This window comes from Antechinus flavipes, chromosome 1 (assembly GCF_016432865.1).
Source record: "Antechinus flavipes isolate AdamAnt ecotype Samford, QLD, Australia chromosome 1, AdamAnt_v2, whole genome shotgun sequence".
Classification (NCBI taxonomy): domain Eukaryota; kingdom Metazoa; phylum Chordata; class Mammalia; order Dasyuromorphia; family Dasyuridae; genus Antechinus; species Antechinus flavipes.
Window position 1 is genome coordinate 333,041,814 of NC_067398.1, and position 21,119 is coordinate 333,062,932.

Sequence of the window (21,119 nt, forward strand, 5' to 3'; positions counted from 1 at the left end):
AAGATAAACCTCATAACCATTCTTGAAGTCTGTCCATTTCTGGTTTTCTGTGTTCAGGTAAAAACAGAGAGGATAAGATAGAAAGGGATGAAGTTAGATTCAGTTTCTTGAATATAGTTTAGGGCTGCTAATCAAATTTAAAAAAGATTTACTTTAGAGGTTGCTAGATAATTGTGCTGTTCTATAATCTCTGAAAAGAATATCTAAGACTAATTCCAATTTTAAAGTATTTGCCAAATTAATACTAATAGAATCTTTTTTTAAAGCATGACCCATTGGTAGTCATTTTTATGTGTTTTTTTTTTCTCATCTATAATTTAAAAAAAAATTTTGTCAATTACATGTTAAAACAATTTTTAGTGTGTTTTTTAAAATTTTGTGATCCAAATTCTAATCCTTCCTCTTCCCTTCCCTCCCCTTTCTCTGAGATGATAAGTAATCAAATATAGGTTATTTCCATATTATTAATTTTGACCACTATATATATATATTTTAAAAATTCGTATTATTTGAAGTTTTCATTTTGTAAAATGTTATTTGGTTCCAGGCTACCCAATGGAAATCGGCATTAGAACTTCAAATAATAGAATCACTTCAGGAGAGTGAGTTATTTATATTAATTGGTTCCTAGCTATAGAGTTAGTGTCTTTTTCATTCTGTTGTAAAAAGAAATCCTAGAAAGCCTAAATCCATTGATCAAGGTGGGAAATATTTTGTAGGATCTCCTTACCAGTAAGACTCACACACAAGTTATGTATTCCTGAAATGTTCATTGATTCTCTTCATACCATTCACTATTTTAAAAAAGAATTGCAAAAATCATTAAAAGTAACCTCATTGCTAATCACTTTAATATGTCCTTTCAGGAAAATAGAAATTAGACTTCAGTGGCTATGTATGTGATTATTTGCTAGGTTCTATCTCCAAACACGAATTCCAGGCTGAGACAAAGAAGCTTTTGGACATTGTTGCTCGATCATTGTACTCAGAGAAAGAGGTATAGTATCTGTAATCACTCCTATTGCTGGCATTGTTTCTTTTGGCAAAGGTGTATTTTTAGACAGTTCTGGAGCATGCCAGATAGCATGTTAGTTATGAGAATGTACTGAACTCTGGGGAGGTTCTGTTCTAAGTTACCATAGAGTCCTTTAAACAGAAATTTGTTCCTAGTTTCACTGATAAATATAGCCAGATGGTTCTTTGCATAGGTTTACTCTGGAAATAATTTAATTTAGTTGATAATTTAAATCAGTAAATCCCCTTAACAAGTTGAATGGGGGTGATAAGAAATTGGACTAATTTAAATCTAAAATAACTAAAATTCCATTATGATGAGTTTTTGGTATACATTATGCTTAGTAAATATGCTGCTGTCTACTTTAACTAGTAAGATTTAGGGAGTTGTGAGATGATTGCTTAAAAATCAGCTAGTGAGCCATCTTTATGGAATACCTATTATGTGCTGTGTAACAAGCTCTCTGAGGAGCTGAGAATTCTGAGAGAGAGAATACTTAAGAAATGAAAAATAGAAAAGTTGGGGGCAGCTAGGTGGCGCAGTAAATAGAGCACCAGCCCTGAAGTCAGGAGGGCCTGAGTTCAAATGTCATCTCAGACACTTAACACTTCCTGGCTGTTTGACCCTGGGAAAGTCACTTAACTCCAGTTGCCTCAGGAAAAAAAAAAGAAAAATAGAAAAGTCTTAAGAGTGTGTGTGTGTGTGGGGGGGGGGCATTTATTGCTGCACATAAATATATAATTGAGTATTGGGTTACAGAGAAGAATAAAAGGGTAAAATGTATATTGTAAGAGGAGGGGGTCTTAAAAGAAATATTATTGTATGAAGTCCAGTTTTAAGTACCTCACTTTACCCTAGATTCAGTTCTTCTTGAAGTTAATTTAGACCCTCTGGGCACTGTGTATAATTTTGAATCACATAATTTGAATCTGTAAAGTGAGGTCAGTCATAACTTGTTTTCAATTGTCTCTGATAATGTAGTAGATCTTAATATGTCTGTAAAACACATTTGATTTCCATTTCATAGAGATATTTAATTGAAACTCAGTATTTGGGAAAGAAGCGGTAAATCTTTCTCCCTTTATGCAGTAGAAGAGATATGTCCTGGTTACAAAAAAATTCCTTGATAGCATTTATCTTTTATTTTAGAATTTCACATGACGGTTCCTAACATAAATTCAGAAAAATGTTCATGTTGTGGCTTTATCCCTCCTGAAGAAAGGGTTTTGTGGAGAAATCTTGAGGAAACCCCCTTGTAGTTAAAAAGTCAGGAAAACCTCTATATTCAAATCTAACATGATGAGATGATTATTCCCAATTCTATAGGCATTTAAATTATAGATAATTAAATATCACAGTGTTTACTACAGATTGCTTCTGTTTTATCTCCCTTCAAAAGGTATTTATACGAGAACTGATCTCCAATAGTAGTGATGCCTTGGAAAAATTGCGCCATAAGTTGATTTCAGAAGGCCAGACATTGCCAGAAATGGAGATTCACTTGCAAACAGACACTGAGAAAGGCACCATCACAATCCAGGTATGTCCTTTTAAATACTCAAACTTCTATCTCTCCTTCTCTTTCAGCACTTCTAAGAGGTAATATCTATAAAGAGATTATGGAAGGATGCATGTTACATTATAGCTAGTGGGCATATTTACTTATTAATTTCAGAAAGAGGACATCCTATCCTTTTGTTCTAAGTTGATAAGTTTGTAGGAATATAGTATCTTAGAACCTTGAGCCTTAGAGATCAAGCATGGAACCTTGAACATAGTAGGTACCTAATAAATAAAATAAATTGAGTTAGATATACCTTTATTATTTTCAGATGAATTCTGAAGAGTTAACTGACTTGTTCAAGATGGCACAGCTAATTAGTGACACAACTATAACTCTTACCCACATGTTTTTTTAATTTGATTGCCATTGATGTGGGCATTCTCTTCATTACTATAGAGCTAAATTATCTTTTCCTTTTCAACCTGTGTGTTTCTTGTTCATGTTCTCTCATAAATCCTTCAGAGAGGATCTGTCAAACACTTTTGAAGCATTTCTCTGTGTATTTTTAATTTTTACATATAACATATAGATTTCATCAGTGATAGCAAAATGCTTAGTACAGTGCTGACACCTAGTAGAAACTGTCTCTCTGAAACATATTTTTATAGTCTTTGCTTATATTGTTTTGCTGGTTCTGATTGCTTCACTTACATGAGTTCATGTAAATTTTTCCACACTTTTTCATATTCATTATTGTTTCCGCATTGTAATATTCTATTACATACATGTATTACAATTTGTTCAGCCATTTCTGAGTCAAACACTGGGTTATTATATATTTGTATTTGGTGCTTGTTAATTTCATCTGATTCACAAATCCTAAATTTCTGTTTTTAAGCAGAACCAAATAATTTTGATTTTTTTACTCCTTTATAATATAGTTTGAGATCTGAGAGTATGATATTCTTCATTCCTGCTTTTCTCCCTTGCTATTTACTTAAAATTCTTTATTGCTCCAGTTGTATTTTGTCCAGTTTTATAAATTCCTTTTCCATTTTGACTTTGGTTAATATATGACTTCATTAAGAACTTGTATTAGCGGTGGAGAGATAAAAGTAATGATTTATTTAGATATGTAATAATATGAAATAGCCATTGATTTAGAGTAGGTCTTAGAGGAAATCTAGTTTATATGTAACTGAATAAAGATACCCCTACAGTAAACCTAGTACAAGTTCATCTTTTGTATATTTCTAATTGTTAGAAAGTTTTCTTTGTCATCAGGCCTAAATTTTACCTCTTTTCAACTTTCATGTGATGTTCCTAGTTCTGTGTTTTGGAATGTAGTAAAGCAAGTTGAATCCCTTTTCCATTTGACAGCTTTTCAAATACTGAAATACAGCTATCATGTCTCCTTAAGTTTCAAGTCTTTACGTTAAACATTCTTGAGACTCTTTGCTGTCTTGGTTGCCTTCTTCTAAATGTTCTCCAGCTCATTACTGTCCTCTTAGCACTAAACCGTAGTTCTCCTGATGTGGTCTGGCCATGGTAGAGTGTAATGAAATCACCTTCTTAGTACTGGACATGATGCCTCACAATATACCTCAAGGTTATATTTACCTTTGATTGCCAATTCACACTGTAAAATCATAGAGGACTGACAGTTCAGATATTTTAAAAAACAAATTGCTTGTGGTATGCTAATAAATGGTTTATAATTGGCTCTCCATGTACTTTCGAATTTAGTTTGCCTTATCGCCATTTTGTCCATTACTTTTTTCAAGTCTCAAGTTCATAATTATCTCAAGTTCAGTTGACAAAACAATAAATCAAATTCTGGTTTTTAACAGTTGTTAGCTCCTAAGGTATAAGTACTCACACTGAAAATATAATATTTCAGAGATGATACAAACTGCTATTTATCCATGAATCACTCACTTTATATTTGTCAATTTGATTATTTTAAAATTTTAATTTTTAACTTAAAGATGAAAAAGTATTTCCATATATTTAGCCGACTATAAAAAAGACTATATATGAAACTATGAATCTCCATTTCAGACTACTTGTGCTTAATAAACTACACACATTACTTTCAAAACTATCCTATTTCCATCTGTTCTCTTCTTTGCATTTAAAAAAATGGCCCCAGGTTGCGGGTGGGGGAGGGGGAGTATCAGCATTTCTAACCCTTTTTCTCCCTTTCACCTATGCTTTTAAAAAAATTAGAAAATAACAACAAAAAACTCCTTACAATGAAAACATGTAGTCAGACAAAAAATATATGTCTCTTTCTACACCCTAAGTCCATCACCTCCCTGTCAGGATGTGCTCCATCATAGAGAAGATGGTTGATTATTGCATTCATATCAGTTTCAAAGCTGATTTTTCTTAGAATGTAGGTTTTCTTGTCTATATATTTTTCTACTTCTGCTGACTTCACTCTGTTACCTATAGTACCCAAAAATCTCTGAAATAATCCCTTTCATCATTTTTTTTACAATTCAGTAATACTGTATTATATTCATTTGCTACACTTCAGCCATTTCTCAACAGCTAGAGACCCCTCTCCTTCCTTCCTCCCTTACTGCTTTTAATGGTCTTTTCAAAATTAGGAAGTTTGTTTTGCTTACTTACTGATATTAAATTTTCTCTTAACACTTCCAATACTCTCACCCTGATTGTTTCCCTATTGAGTTTGATGTATTTCTATTTCCAAACTCTCTGTGTGTTTGTTCAATCCTTCTTTGTCCTTTTCAGAGAAAAATGAAGTTAATTTGATGCCTGCTTTCCCCACCCCCTCCTCCCATATTTGTATACTTATATAACTCATGAGAAGTAGCAAGTACCACCACCTCTTTTCCTTCTTTCTGATTTTTAGTATGTACCTTTTATTCTCTTTTGCCTCTTTAATACATTTCTAAAAGCATTTCTTTCTCATCTTACCTCCCTTATTAAACTTTTTTTTTTTAAAAGCAAACCTTCATAATAAATATGTATATTCTAGCAGAACAAATCCCCATATTGCTCTTGTTCTGCATTCTCTCTCTGTCAGGAGGTTTATAGTATGTTTCATCTTTGGTACTCTAGAATCCTGGTTTATCATTATATTGATCAGAGTTTGCAGGTTTTTCAAAGTTATTTTTCTTACATAATTTCCTCTGTCTCTGTTGAGCTGCATGTAAGTAGGAATAGGACAATAACATGGCAACATTGAATTCAGAGTTTGAATTTGATAAGGCATGAGTGTTGATAAAGAACAAAGAAATAAAGGATTTGACATTAAACGATATTGGAGCTTTGAACAGCTATAGTATTCAAATTGGGAAGGAAAGAAAGTGAATTTAGGACAAGGTGTTTTCATTATTGTGAAAGTACTGAGAGATAAGGTGAATTGGAGATTCTGATACCAATGGTTTAGGAATGGGGTGTGGATGTAGTAAAAGCCCAAATATTTGTTTGTTATTTCAACACCAGCCTAAGTTCTGAGAATTCCTTTATTAACTTGGTCACAGGAATTTTCAAGAAACATCTATGAAGTGATTTTTCTGTAGTGAGTGGTCATTATAGTATTTCTAATTATTTAATTGGTGCATTTTCCCCCTCCTTTTTAAAATTGTTTGTCTAAAGTTTTTCTTTTTGTTTTCGAAGAAAGTTTTTAATCAATTAAATTTTTCTATTTTTAATTTTGTTTACCTTTGATTATCATATTTTCTTTGAAAATTTTTTTTCATTCTGTCTTTGTTAATGAAATTATTTATAAATATAAATTTTTTCCTAATAACTAATTTGGCTATATCTCTGAAATCATGATATATTGTCTCTTATATTTTATCAAATGAAGTTATCCAATGTTTCTGATTTATTGACCCATATTTTTTAGAATGATATTATTTAATTTCTACTTAAGTTTATAACTCTTCAAATGGCCTTTATAGTAATGTTTATTATATTGTGGTTAGTAAAAGATGTGTTTAATATTTATGCTTTTCATCATTTGTTTTATAAGCTTTTTAATGTCTTAACACACATGGTCAATTTTTTAAAAAGATACCATTTTGTATTCCCATTCTGACCGTAGAAATCTATATCTAGCTTTTCCTGAATTATTCAGGTATTTAACTTTGTTGTTTTTTTTAAGATTTATTTAGATCTAGGGGGCAGTTAGGTGGCGCAGTGGATAGAACACCAGCCCTGAAGTTCAAATTAGGCCTCAGATACTTAATACTTCCTAGCTATGTGATCCTGGGCAAGTCACTTAACTCCAATTGCCTCAGCAAAAAAAAAAGAAAGAAAGAAAGAAAGAAGAAGATTTATTTAGGTCTGAAATGGAAAATCACAGTCTTTGAACATCAGAATGATTAGACTTTTACTATCTTTCTTCTTATAACAAGATTAGTTTTTCCGTCTAGTACTTAGATCTAGGGGGTTCTTAATCTATTGGGGCATGGACCTTTTGGCTGTTTGATGAACTTCCTTTTCAATAACATTTTAAATAAAATAAATAGTATAATAAAGAAAACCAATTATATTGAAATGAAGTAAAAAAAAATTTTCCCCAATCCAAGCAAAAGGGAAATTAGGGAACTGAAATTTATCCATAGATCCCTTTGGGATCAGGTTAAGAACCCCTGACTTAGAAACAGTTCCACTTTTGCATATATTTTGAGTTTGGATATTATTGCTTTATTTATAGTGCTCATTTCTTAACTATATGTATTTTTGCTATTGCTTTCCAGAAATCGTTATTGCCATTCTTTTGTTTTTTTACATTTGCCTGAAGCATGCATAATAAATTCTATTCCAACCCTATATTTTGTGGTTCAGTTATGTTTTTTGGTAAATAATATGTTAATGAAGAAACAAAGCAAAGAAAACTTCTTTAAAAAGAGACACAGAAAAAAAGAAACCCTACCAAGTAGAAAAAATTTGAGAGCTAGGAAAGGAGAGATTGGATTAACTGAGAGAGAAAAAGAGAAAGTACAATAAAGGAGAAGAAATATGTAACCAAATAAAAGAAAACATAATTTAGTTAAAATACCCTTACTTAGAAAATGGATAATATAAGGTTACTATATTATTATAAAATTTCACAGTAGTAGTAAGAGCCTTTAATGTTCTTCTCTTGGAGCTGGACAAATTAACAGAAAGTAAAGCAAAAAGGAGAATAGGGATGAAAAATTTGGAGAATTTAGAACTAAAAGATTTATAAGATATAACAAATGGGAATATTAAAGGGTATGCATGTTTCTCAGCACCATATGGCACATTTTCAAATATCAACTATGTACCTCAGAAATTATAAATTTTAAAAAGCAAAAATATTGAATGTGTGCTTTGTATAGATGATCACATAGTAAAAATAATGACTATAAGGAGTTACAAGCAAAGGACATAGAGATTTAATGGCATCCTGCATATTGAGTCAAAGTATAAATCATAGAAATAATTATTGACTAAAAGACAATGATTAATGTCAAGATAACACAACATTTCTGGGATGCAACTAAAGTAGTTCTTAGAGGAAAAATTCTATTCCCTTTCCTCTCTCCCCCAAGATATGAACAAAATAGAAAATTAATGAACATGATGTAAAATTGGAAAAATTTGAAAAATGAAAACTAAACTGGCAGTAAACATGGAAAGAGAAATCTTAAAAATTAGAGAAAATAGGCAAATTGGAAAGAGACCAAAAATTAGTTTCTTGAGAAGACTTACCAAAAAAAAAAATTTAACCAACCTGGAGGAAGATCAAATTAACAACAACAAAAACAATATAAAGTCATAATAGAGAATAATAAAAAGAATTAAACATTATTGAATTCTACTTTGTACTGCATTTTAGAACCCTTCTGCCTCTTAGGAAAAGAGAAAGAAAGTAAAATATTGAATTCCAAGAGTTCCTCTGCTTTTTAGTCTCATGTGATCCTGACTATGTATCCTTAAGAAATGAACCCTTTTTTCTCCCTTTGTTCACAGTATTTTTTTCTTTAACCTGGAAACTCTGGATTTATTCTATGATACTCCCAGTCGTTTTCAATTTGAAGTTTCTTTCATCTATTCTTGGGATTCATGTGACCACGCTTTCTTTCCTTCTCCTCTCCCTCAAAACTTCTTGTATTTATTAAGGAATTACTCTCTTGTAGATAGGTTACCTCTGTTGAAGAAAAGTATTAGTATTCCACTATTTTTTTAGGCAGAAGTTTTTCAGTAGTATTTTCCATTTTCATGTGTAGATAGTTTTCAATATTCATCTTTGTAAGATTTTGAGTTTCAAATTTTCTCTCCCCCCACTCTTTTGCCTCTCCCTTCTTCAAGCCAGCAAGTAATCTGATAGAGGTTATACATGAATAATCTTTTTAAGCATATTTCCCTTTTAGTTATGTTGTAAAAGAAAAACCTGAGCAAACAGGAAAAAACCATGAGGAAAAAAAGCAAACAGGAAGGAAAGGTGAAATAATATGGCTTTAATCCTCATTCAGTCTCTGTAGCAACTCTGTGCCTGTGAATGGCATTTCCTATCCCAAGTCTATTGGAATTGTCTTGGATCAGTGTATTGCTCAGAAGAACTTAGTCTATCATAGTTGCTCATCACATAATCTTGCTGTTACTGTTCTCCTGATTCTGGTCACTTTACTCAGCATCAATTCATATAGGTTTTTCCAGACTTTCCTGAAATCAACCTGCTCATTACTTCTTTTATAACAATACTATTCCATTACATTCCTATGCCCTAACTTATTCAGTCATTTCCCAGTTGATGAACATCCACTCTTCCATAGGCAAAAGGTTTTCACAAACAATTTTATTTATCATCAATCTAATATTCATGCATTTCTAGCATAGAGAGAACTAAACCAGCATAGTTTCTTCTCTCCAAAGCCCTTAATCAAGTCCTACCTCAAGATTATAGGAGGTAACATAAGAATCTTGAATAAAAGGTAATAATAGGTTAAAATACAGTTTGGGGTTTAATGTTTCAGAACAATAATCACTACTTTATTCCTTTATTCTCCTTCCTTATAGAGTCCCCTGTTGAGTAATCAAAAGGACCTTTTTCTTTTGATCATTAGCTTAGTCCTTTCTGAATTGAAAAGAAGACTTTACTTCTAGGTGAGCTACAGCCTAAATTGTTTCTAAAAATAGGGAAGATCAGAATCTTACAAAGACAAGTTGTACTCTTTGATTTCCATTCTTACTCCATTTCCTAAAGAAAGATTTTTTTCCCCCTTGTTCTGCTAGACAGTTGCCTTCACATAAATGGAACCTTGGGAGGAGACTAGAAAACAAGAATTCAGATTGGCCTTAGACAATAACTAGCTGTGTTACACTGTTATAGCAAGTCATTTAACTTCTCTTTCCCCGAGTGTCCTCTCAGGATTCTTGTAAGAGTCAAATAAGATAGTATTTGTAAAAGATTTAGTATAGTTCCTGGCCACATAGTAGGTGCTGTATAAATGCTTATTTCCTTCTCTTTATTTATCCCAACCCACCTGAGGAGACAAGCTGAGAAGAGGTTTTTAGATAGAGAAATATTTTGTAATATTTGTAGAAAAACTGAAAAGGAAGTTTTTAATAATCTCTAACACATGGTACCCAAGTAAAATTGGCTTACTGTTACATAGCTTATTAGAGCAGATTATACACTAATAAGACACCATCATCAGTGAATACAATCAAACTTTATTTAGACTATTCAGCAATTTAAGTGTTAATCCCTCTGAGACCGAACCAACCTCAGCTTGGTTCCTAAAGGTAAGTGTCTCCTATTTGGTGTTCATGACAAAGTTTCCTCTCTGCCCTGCCAAGGGCTATCCATGTCTCTGTTTGAGATGGCAAAGTCTGTTGATTAGCACTGGTTCTTGAGTGAACAGATATTCAAATTTCTAAATGTGGGAAGCAAAGTGTCTATCCTGGTCATGAACCAGTAGCTGATTGACATTTGGACCTCTGATAGATTTTTGTGATTCTTGCTGTGTCTAGCATCATTTTAAAACTACCACTTAAATGCTTCTTGCAGAAAAACACTTAACATAATAAATACTTAAGCACAGAATAGTTTGAAAAACAAAATGGAGTTGTTCACCTTAAGTTAACTTATTAATTCGCTTATCCCCATTGCACATATTTCCATTTCTTGGGTTTCTTTTATCATATAGTATCTTCTATCTCTGGCATAGTTTCTTGTAGAAGGCCAGAACTTTGGAGAGGTATACTTGAAACAAGTATACTCACAACAAGGTGTTAATTTAAGTTAATTTTCAGTGGAACTGATGAGATGATGATTCTTTAGTATACATACACTTAGTACTTATCATGGTAATATAATGGTTCTCTAGTTGACACATATTCAGTATGATGTAATGACATAATTGTAATAGAGCATTTAAGGGCTAAGAGGACTGGAAATGAGACATTCCATCTTTGACCATCCTCCTGGTGGCTCTCCTGCCTCCTGCACTCCTCCACTAAGATCAAGACTGAGTAAGACTGTGACAGACACAGACTGTGAAGGAAATAATAAAGACTTTAGACTATTCCTGACTATGGTGACTATCTTGCTGAGACCAAGGCCCCATCCGTAGGACTTCTAGAAAGCTAGCCTGGACTTTACAGTTTCTGGATTGAAATTCTATGCCAATATTAAGCCATTCCAGATCTTTTTTGTTTTTTTTAATAGCTTTTTATCGACAAAACATATGCATGGGTAATTTTTCAACATTGACCCTTGTAAAAACTTCTGTTGCAACTTTTCCCCTCCTTCCCTCCACCCCCATCCCCTAGATGGCAGATCTTCCCATACATGTTAAATATGGTAAAGTATATGTTAAATACAATATGTGTATACATATTTATACAGTTGTCTTACTACACAAGAAAAATCAGATTTAGAAAGAAGGTAAAAATAACCTGGGAAGAAAAACAAAAATGCAAGCAAACAATAACAGAAAGAGTGCAAATGCTACACTGTGGTCCAGACCCATTTCCCAGTGTTTTTTTGCTGGGTGTAGCTGGTTCTGTTCATTACTGATCAATTGGAGCTGATTTGGATCCTCTCATTGTTGAAGAAAGCCACATCCATCAGAATTGATCCTCATATAGTATTATTGTTGAAGTGTATAATGATCTCCTGGTTCTGCTCATTTCACTCAGCATCAGTTCATGTAAATCTTTCCAAGCCTCTCTTTATTCATCCTGCTGGTCATTTCTTACACAACAATAATATTCCATAACATTCATATCCCATAACTTACTCAGCCATTCTCCAATTGATGAGCATCCACTCAGTTTCCAGTTTCTGGCCACTACAAACAGGGCTACCACAAACATTTTTGTACATGTGGGTCCCTTTCCCTCCTTTAAGATTACTTTGGGATATAAGCCCAATAGAAACACTGCTGGATCAAAGGATATGCACAGTTTGATAACTTTTTGAATATAGTTCCAAACTTTCTCTCCAGAATGGTTGGAGCCGTTCACAATTCCACCAACAATGTATCAATGTCCCAGTTTTTTTTACTGTTAGCTACACTGTTAAAATCAGAATGAACGTCTTACATTAATAAATTATATGATAGTGTCAAGGACTTTAGTGGCAAGAACTTTCTATTCTGGGTCTTTAGTAACTGTGGCTGCAACTCCTGCAGGAAAATTGCTAGGCTGCTTCTCCACCAGAATTGCTTCCCAGGATAAAGTCTGAGGGCACTAGACTAGAAGCATTGCTTATTCTCCAAGGCTCTTAATTGGACTGACTTTACACCCTGGTGCTATTGCAACACTGCTTAGAGCTCTAAAAGGCTTTTGACTTTCTTTTTGTGTGGTTCTGAACCAAATTGGGAATCTTAATGGTATTTTCCTTTGATTTTTTTGATCGCTTTTTCCTCTAGTGTCCTATTTTATGTTTTTGTTGCAGTATTCTTTGGGACACCTGGGCTGACTGGGATTTTTCATGTTTCTGTTTTAACTAGACATATTGATAATTTTGTCTTAACTTCTTTCTGTTACTTCCTTTTCTCTCCACTCCAATTCAAATACTTTATAGCAAACAAGTAAAATTAAGCAAAACAAACCAACATATTGGTCGTGACTTATTTTACCATAAGCTCTCTAGAGTCAGTATTGGTCACTGCATTGATCAGAGTTCTGATGTCTTTCTTTTTAAAAATTATATTAATTTGTTTCCATTGAAAAAAAACTTCTTTCTCCTGCTCCTTTTGCCCCCCACCTCCCAAGAAAAGAAAAAGAAAAATCTTAAAGTGGATATACAGTCAAGTAAAACAAATCAATTACTTGTTACGACAGTTTTCAACATTCATTTTTGTAAGATTTTGAGTTCCAACTTTTTTTCTGCCCTCTCTCTTATCTCTCCTTCTCCCCAAGACTACAAGCAATCTGATATAGGCTATTATATATGTACAATTATTTTATATACATTTCCATATTAGTTGTGTTGTGAAAGAAAAATAGTTCTTAAGTGTTTCAGAGATGTTTGTCTTAAAATGTGTTTATTGTATAAATTGTTCTCTTAAGTCTTTCTTCATTCCATATCATACTCATCTCAGATTTCTCTGAAATAGTCCCATTAGTGATATTCCCTAATAGATAGCTATTCTCTAATTGATAGGTACTTTTAGTTTTCATTTGTTTGCCACAAGAAGATATTTTTGTACATGTAAGTTTTTTGTGTTTTTCTTTGATCGCTTTGGATAAAGATGTAATACTGGAATTGCCAAGTTGAAGTATATTCACAGTTCAGTGACTTGGGAGGGGGCTTGCTTTCTAGAGTAGCTGGACTAATTCATAGCTCTGCCAGCAGTACATCAGTGTGGCTATTTTCCCACAACCCTGTGTGTGCTTACCATTTTCTGTTTTTTGTCATCTTTGCCAATTGTATGCTTTTCCTAACTTTGAGATAGAACTTCATAGTTGTTTTAATTTTCATTTCTCTTATTTTTAGTGATTGGGGGTATTTTTATATGGCTACTGATAGCTTGAATTTCTTTCTTTGAAAACTTCTGTTCATATCTTTTGACTGTCAGTTGGGGAATAGCCCTTATTTTTATAAATTTTAATCATTTCCATACATATTTTGATAATTTGATCCTTTTTAGACGGATTCACTAAGATTTTTTTGCCCTTTTCCATTTTCCTTATAATTTCAACTGCATTATTTTTGTTTGTTCAAAACCTTTTTAATTTTTTGTAATCAAAATAGTCTATTTTATTTTTTTGTGGTCCCTTCTGTCTCTTATTTTGATCTTGAATTATCTCCATAACCATATCTGAAAGGCAATTTCATCCTTGTACCTCTCATTTGGTTGATAGCACCCTCTCTAAATCATACATCTACTTAATTTCTGCCAAACTTGCCATTTTTTTTTAATAGTGAGTTCTTACCTCAGTACCTTAAGTTTTTGTTAAATCATATATCAGGCTTTTATATGTTATATACCAAATCTGTTTACTGATTGGCTTTTAAAATTTTTAATCAGTACCAATTTGGTTTTTATAATTAATTCTTTGTAATTCAGTTTGAGAACTGGTATTGTAGATCCCATTTTTTCTTTTTGTGTTGATAAGTTTTCCTAATATTAAACCATCCCCAAATTTCTAGTATTAATCCAACCTGGTCATAATACATCATCTTTTTTCATTTGATTATATATCTCAAGAGAAATAATGAAAATAAGAGGAAAAGAATATTGTACCTGCTTGTTTAGTTATAAATTGAAGAATATTAATTTGTTTTAAGCTTATAGATATATAATGGTCTCTAAAATCTATATTCTTTCCTCTTAGGGAGCTTATTTTAGACGAAAAGTTACAAGTTCAATCACAATCTCTCTAAAACCCCCAGTTAGGAAAACTAATAATATTAGGTAGGTAGTCTCTACCTGACTTACCATTTATGACTATCTATAGAGTTTACCCCTTTCCTGTTGTTTAAATCAGAGTTACTGAAAACTCTGTTTTTCTAAAACGTTTTTACTAAAATTTACTAAAAACATTTTTTTTTTTTTTACTAAAAACATTTGGATAACAAAACATTACTCTCACAGTATTTGTGATTAGATGGGTAAAAAGAGGCAATGTGGGAGAGGGAACCAGTCTTTCTTTGGGATTTATCTTGGATCTTTGTTTGGGTGATGCCTGTAGAGCTGATGACCTCCTTTGATATCTCTTTTCCCTCATTTTGACCTTTGTCTCTCTAGGGAGGGGCACTAGGGGATGCCATGGTGTACAGGGCACTGAGCTCGGAGTTAGGAAGAGTCATCTCCCAATGTTAAAATCTGGCCTCAGACACTTAATGGCTGTGTGATCCTGGACAAGTCACTTAATTCTGTGTGCCTCAGTTTTCTCATCTGTCAAATGATCCAGAGAAGGAATTGATGAATCGCTGCAATATCTTTGCCAAGAATCATCCAAATGGGATCATGAAGTATTGGATATGACTGAAACAACTGAAGAGCAATGCTTTCTTTCTTAGGGATATGATGGAATGTCACAATTTTTCCAACTTAATTTTCCCTGCAGCTCTAGTCTTTCCCCCTTTCTATACTTTCCCAGGTCATCATTCTTATTCTGGGCTATTTTCCTCCCTACCTAATCTTGACCCCACGATCAACCAGTTTAATTCTACTTTATCCTTTATCCTCAAGTCTCTTGTCCTCCTATTTGATTGTCATTTATGCTTTCTAAACTATAACCCTAGATCATTTCTGTCTACCTTCTCTATTATCCATAGATTGTTAAATGCCAAAGAAATCACACAGTTGAGTTTTAGCTCACTTACTCCTTCCATGTTTGCATATCAATAATTTTGTTCTTTTCTGATTAGTTCTATCATAACTTTCTATTCTTTAGACTTTGACCTCAACTTTTTTTCCCTTCATTTCAGATAACTTCAATTCATACTTCCATAAGTCATCAGTCACGAGTTCATTTTTCTCTTCTGCTCAATGTTTCAAGTTGTCCTCCCACTCTCTCCTGATGCAAACACAAAGAGATCATCCCCAAAGCTTGTCTTTTTGATCATGCCATCTCCTTTATCCCCTGTCTCTTTTTGTATTGGTTACAGACATGCCCAGATCTATCCCATTTTTAAAAAACCTTCACTTGGTCTTTCTGGCCCCTCTTATTCTGTGTTTGTCTTCTTAAGCTCATCTAAACTTCTGAGAAAAGCTATTTGTACTTATTGCTTCCACTTTCTCACCTCCACTAACATTCTTAGTCCCTTTCAATTTCATTTCCACAATCTCATCACTCATCTGTTTACTCCAAAGTTACTAGTAATTTTTTAGTTGCCAAATCCAATGGCCTTTTCTCAGTCCTCATTTCTTCTCCCTGACTCCAGTGCTACCTAGGGCCACTTCCTCTTTTCCCCCTTGCTTTGCTGACCTCTTGAAACCTCCATTTCATGCTCTTGATTCCCCTCATCTGAGTTCTACTGGTTCCCTGTCTGTTTCTCTTCAATCTGAATTATATTTGTCCCTTAAGTCATTCTTCTCCTAAAGATAGTTTTTAAATTTTTTTTCCTTCTTTAATTTTTAAATTTTTCTTTTCAGAATTTCAGTATTTATTGAACCAACATGCTTGAACTGTGTCCTGGTGGTATAGAATTCTGCAGCCATGCTGTTCTGACTCTGTAATTGTTAGATCTTGATAAATCATTTTCCCTCTGTGAACTTGTAAATACTTTACAAATATAAACTAGTAATGAATGTTAAATCATCTATTATTTGTAATTATACATAAATTTCCAGGAATTTTACTTAACCAAGTGCATCAGAAGATTCTATAGTAAAAGTATTGAAGAACTGTTCAGGAAAACCAAAATCTGATCTGTTTTCTTAAAGAAATACAGTTTAAGGGCCTGAAAAGGTAAATTCTCATCAGGAAGCTATTATTTAGTTCATTAATTTTTTTTGCCCTCTTAATTTTGCATTATGCATCTTGGCCAGGTGTACTTCTTCCTTGTCTGCAGAGGGTCCACCTGTATGGAAGAAAATTCCTGACTCTTTGTTGATGATCATTCTTTTCGGGGTTGCTGTTCAAGGGGTTTTTCTTGAGAAAAATGATTGGTAGTAAGGAATAGTGCCATCTGGTAGCTTCAAGTGGAAGTGCAATAGTTTTTCCAATGTGATACAGTCATATACGATCGGATATCTTTAAAGAAGAGCACAATAGCAAAGAAAGGTTTTTAAGTTTGTCCTACTTTCAAAGGATTTTTATTTCCTTGTTGATAAATAATTAAATATTGGCCAAAAAATGTTATAAATGCTTATAACTTATTCTTCATTCTGAATATGGGAGCTGTTTTTTCAAATACTTAAGTTAAAAAGCATGGCTCTCATATTAGACATCTGCAAATCGATTTGGTCAGAGAAAGTTTTTAGGCTTATGTTTTCATTCTCAGTGTTCCTTTTTCATGTATACTATATTAACATTAATTTGCTTTGTGATTTAGGACAAAATAATAGAGATTTAGTCTCAGAAAAATATTCCAATTGCTTTGTTAACAATGTTACTTCTAACTGGGTTGTACCTCTCCTTTTCCCATATAGTAATGGAGCCTTGAATACCAAAAAATATGTGTGATTTTAGTATTTGCCTTACATAAATACACTTGCATATGTCTTTTTTCCTAGTGGATTCAAAATTCAAAGGACAATGACATTAGGCACTAACATCAGGAAGGAAACATTCATTTGATTATAATGATTTCTGGTTGTGATCATCCATCCAAATAAATGTTTGTCCTGAAATCTGTTGCCATTTTTAATTTAAATATGACATAATAATTAGCACTTATGGTTGTGTTTTAACTTAAAAAAAGAAATCACAGAATCATAGTATACTAGAACAAAAAGGAAATTAGAAATCACCTAGTTCATTTTATACATAAAGTGTCTAAAGTGCAGAAAAAGTAAGTGGCCTGTTCATAGTGACATAGCAAATTAAACTCTGAGACTGAACTCAAGTCTTTTACACTATATTTTACTGTTTAATACCTTTGTGGGATTTCCAATGCAGGTTCTTAATTGAAAATTAACATTTCAGATAGATTCCATGACTGTGGCTTACTTATACAGCAAATGTACTAGGGAAACTTTCTATTCAAAAAAACTTGTAAAGAAATCTTTTGTAAAATGAAGGATGCTTGAGGAACTTAAGATTATTTGTCTTATAAATTTAAATTTTTGTGTAATAATAGTAACAGCCATTTATATATATTGCTTACATAATGTAAACTTTTAATTGAACAATAATCCTATTAGATAGGTTATGTGTTTAATTTTCCTTATCTTATAAATAAGGAAACTGAAACTCAGAAAAGTTTCTGAGGATTTGTCTGCTGTCACAACTCTTATCCAGATCTTTCTAGCTCCATATCTAGTGTTCTCTTTAACAAATCATTTTTTTCAGTGTAAAACAAACTTGGGTGTTATTAAAAGATTTGCATTTATAAAGTGATGAAGTATACAGAAATCTGGAAAACAACTTAAAAATATCTCACCATAGAGTGTCATTTTGTGGGTTAGATAATATACCTTCATATTGTTTGTATATAATGAAGTACACCTAGACTTTCATAACACAGTCTGTATGTTATTTGTTATCTTGTCCTCAATCTCAGAATTCTATTGAGATTTGATGATGTATTTAGATAAATATTTCTACTAAGCATATCTCCTATTTATAGAACAACTAAAGCATCCTCAAAAATGCATTAACTGCAAAGAGCAAAATTTAGATGGTAATAATAAGGTAAACAGTAATCTACAGAAAATTGTAATATTTTAATAATTTATCAACATATCATAAGCAAGTCTGTCCTTTAAACCATTTACAAATATTAAGTTACCATTTGCAAGGTATAAATGCATCATATTTCAATCTATGAAAACTCAAAATACCATCTTCTTTCCCACCCCACTCCCACCTTAAAATTGCACCAGACTTCCTGACATAATTACCAAGGGATACATTGCCAGATTAGGGGTATAGCTAAAATGTTTCTCCCTTTCTAGGTGTGTGGATAGCTTCTGTAGCTTTTAAGACCTGTTTGTTCCTAGAAAATCTGAATTTATATTTATATTTATATTAAGACTAGGACTAACCTGAAAGGCCATATTCAGACCTTTGGGAATAAACCCATCAATCTGTCACCTGACTCTAAAAGGTGGTGTGAACAAATAACAGTAAACTTCAATAAGAAGAGCTAACTATAATACATTTTTGAGTAATTGGTCAATTAAGAATCAATAAAAGCATTCACATTTCCATGATTGAAAATGTAAAACTCAAATGACTAATAAGAAATAGCCATTTCTTTCTTGTATTACAAGATTATACACACACACACACACACACACACAAATATTTGACTAAAAAAGGAACTGCTCTAAATCCTTATGTTTAGAAGTAATATTGCTAAAGTAAACTGTAGATAATTTTTTTTTTTTTAATTTTGCAGAGGCAATTGGGGCTAAGTGTCAGAGGCAATTGGGGCCCAGGGTCACATAGCTAGGAAGTGTTAAGTGTCTGAGGCCAGATTTGAACTCAGGTCTTCCTGACTTCAGGGCTGGTGTCCTAGCCACTGTACCAACTAGCTGCCCCAAGGTCAATTTTTTAAAAAAGACTATTTAGAGATATTCTATTCAGCCTTCCTTAGTTCAGTGAAATTTAAAATCAGTCAATGGACAGCTATCTAGTTCTTTTCCGTTCTCTTTCTTATTCCATAGGAAGAAGGTTGAGTTTTTTCTGATCCTTGTTTCTTCTAATGATGAAGGAATAGATAGAATTAGAATCCTAAAATCATAGTATGTTAGATCTGGAAGTGATCTTGGAAGTAATTTAGTTTAACCTTCTTATTCTACAGATTAAGAGACTAAGATCTACAAAGGAAAAGAAGCAAAAGGCAAAACTAGGCACAAGAGGGAGAAGTTGTTTAAAAAAAGACTGTAGTTCAATCTAAAGAAAATATTTTTTAACAATTAGTGCAATCTAACAGTGAAATAAACTGCCTCAGAAATGATGGATTTTTTTTTCTTACTATTGGTCTTTGTTTGAAGGTTATATGACCAATTGTTGAATCCTTAGTCAAATTTAGGTTGGATTAGTTGCTTCTGAGGTCTTTTTCAATTCTGAAATTCTGGGATTTTCTTAAGAGCAAAAAGAGCTGGGAGAAGAATTCAGGCTTTCTGGTTTCTTGATTAGTACTATGTGCTAAACCACAAACTAATCACTTCTCCATATTATCATAGCACTTTGGTGCTTGTTTTGTTTTATTTTGTTTAATTGTTGTGGATGTTCTGAATTTCTGTGCCTATTTGCCGTGGCATGGATATTCATAAAATTAAAAAGTTCAATTAATGTGGGAAGACCTAGCAAATTTTCTTTTAATGGTATTAATATTATTTAACTTTCTTCCTCAGGACACTGGCATCGGCATGACACAAGAGGAGCTGGTGTCTAACTTGGGAACTATTGCTAGATCGGGCTCAAAGGTAAATAAATTCTTTGTTGTTTGTTCTTGAATTTTTTGTAAAGATTTTTGACTCAGCTTCAGCACCCAAGAGCCTTTCTTTTTAGAGCAGTTACCTTTATAAGCCTCTTTAGAAGCAAACTCTAATCTCCTTTAGGCTCTGACATGTTATTTAAGCAATACATTCATTATGAAGTATGAATTGTTTTCCTTAGACTATTGGTTTTGAAGACTCTATCACATTTGGGCCAGAATCTTTGGTTCCTGGGTATTTCCTTAATGATTGTAGATTAATCTTTTTATCACCATTAAAACTTTTTCATAGAGGCAAACCAATTGTTGTGATCTTTAGGACCAGTTTTGACTTTGTAACTGACTGTAGAAATGTATTTTAAGAGATGCATGTAAATTTGACTGCTATATTATTAAGGTTTACTGTTTTTTTTTTTTTTAATTGTTGTAGTCATTGTTTGATTATATTAGGAGAGATATATTCTTATCTCTAAGGAATACACAATCTTATAACAAAGGGGTTTTGTTTGTATTTTTAACAAAAGATAGTGGGGAGAGTGTTAATAAAAACTAATGGTTTGTTTTTTTTTATAATTTTGCTGTTTGGGCAACAACTTTTTATCATTCTTTTTGGGGATGGAATTAGACTTTTAGGGATTCAACGCAGCAAATACATTGAATGTTTGTAATATGGACACTGTTTTGGACAACAGGATAACAGTGATAAAATAAAATATTTCCATCCTTATAGTTTTTACTGTCTATTTGGAGGATTGGAATGAAAAGGAACTGATAAACAGCATTTAAATAAATGACTGGTCCAAATAGAACTCTCTTAGAAATTTGAACAGAGTTTAGCATTATTTTCAGACTTTATGGCAGAATTAATGCTATAGTTGAGTCATTAAGTAAGAGAGATTTCAGTAGACAAGATAGTCATACATAGGACTTTAGAAAGGAGGTAAACAGTTTATTTCAGGAATGGCAGCCTGTTGAAGTGAAGTATGAGAGATCAGATGAAGAACAGGGAATCGAGAATAATAAAATTTGATTGGAACATAGGATATGTCAAGTATTGTGAAGTAAGACTACAAAGATAG

The 21,119-nt window shown here is 32.6% G+C and overlaps 1 protein-coding gene across 1 annotated transcript in view; it reads left to right on the forward strand.

The window, feature by feature from the left end:
• The window catches only part of TRAP1 (TNF receptor associated protein 1), a 79,862-nt gene that overhangs the window by 25,869 nt on the left and 32,874 nt on the right, over positions 1-21,119 (forward strand). Inside the window, exons 3-5 of the mRNA XM_051967731.1 lie at positions 915-997; positions 2,415-2,555; positions 19,958-20,029. Of these exons, the coding sequence (XP_051823691.1) occupies positions 915-997; positions 2,415-2,555; positions 19,958-20,029 (296 nt within the window). The remainder of the gene's footprint in view (positions 1-914; positions 998-2,414; positions 2,556-19,957; positions 20,030-21,119) is intronic.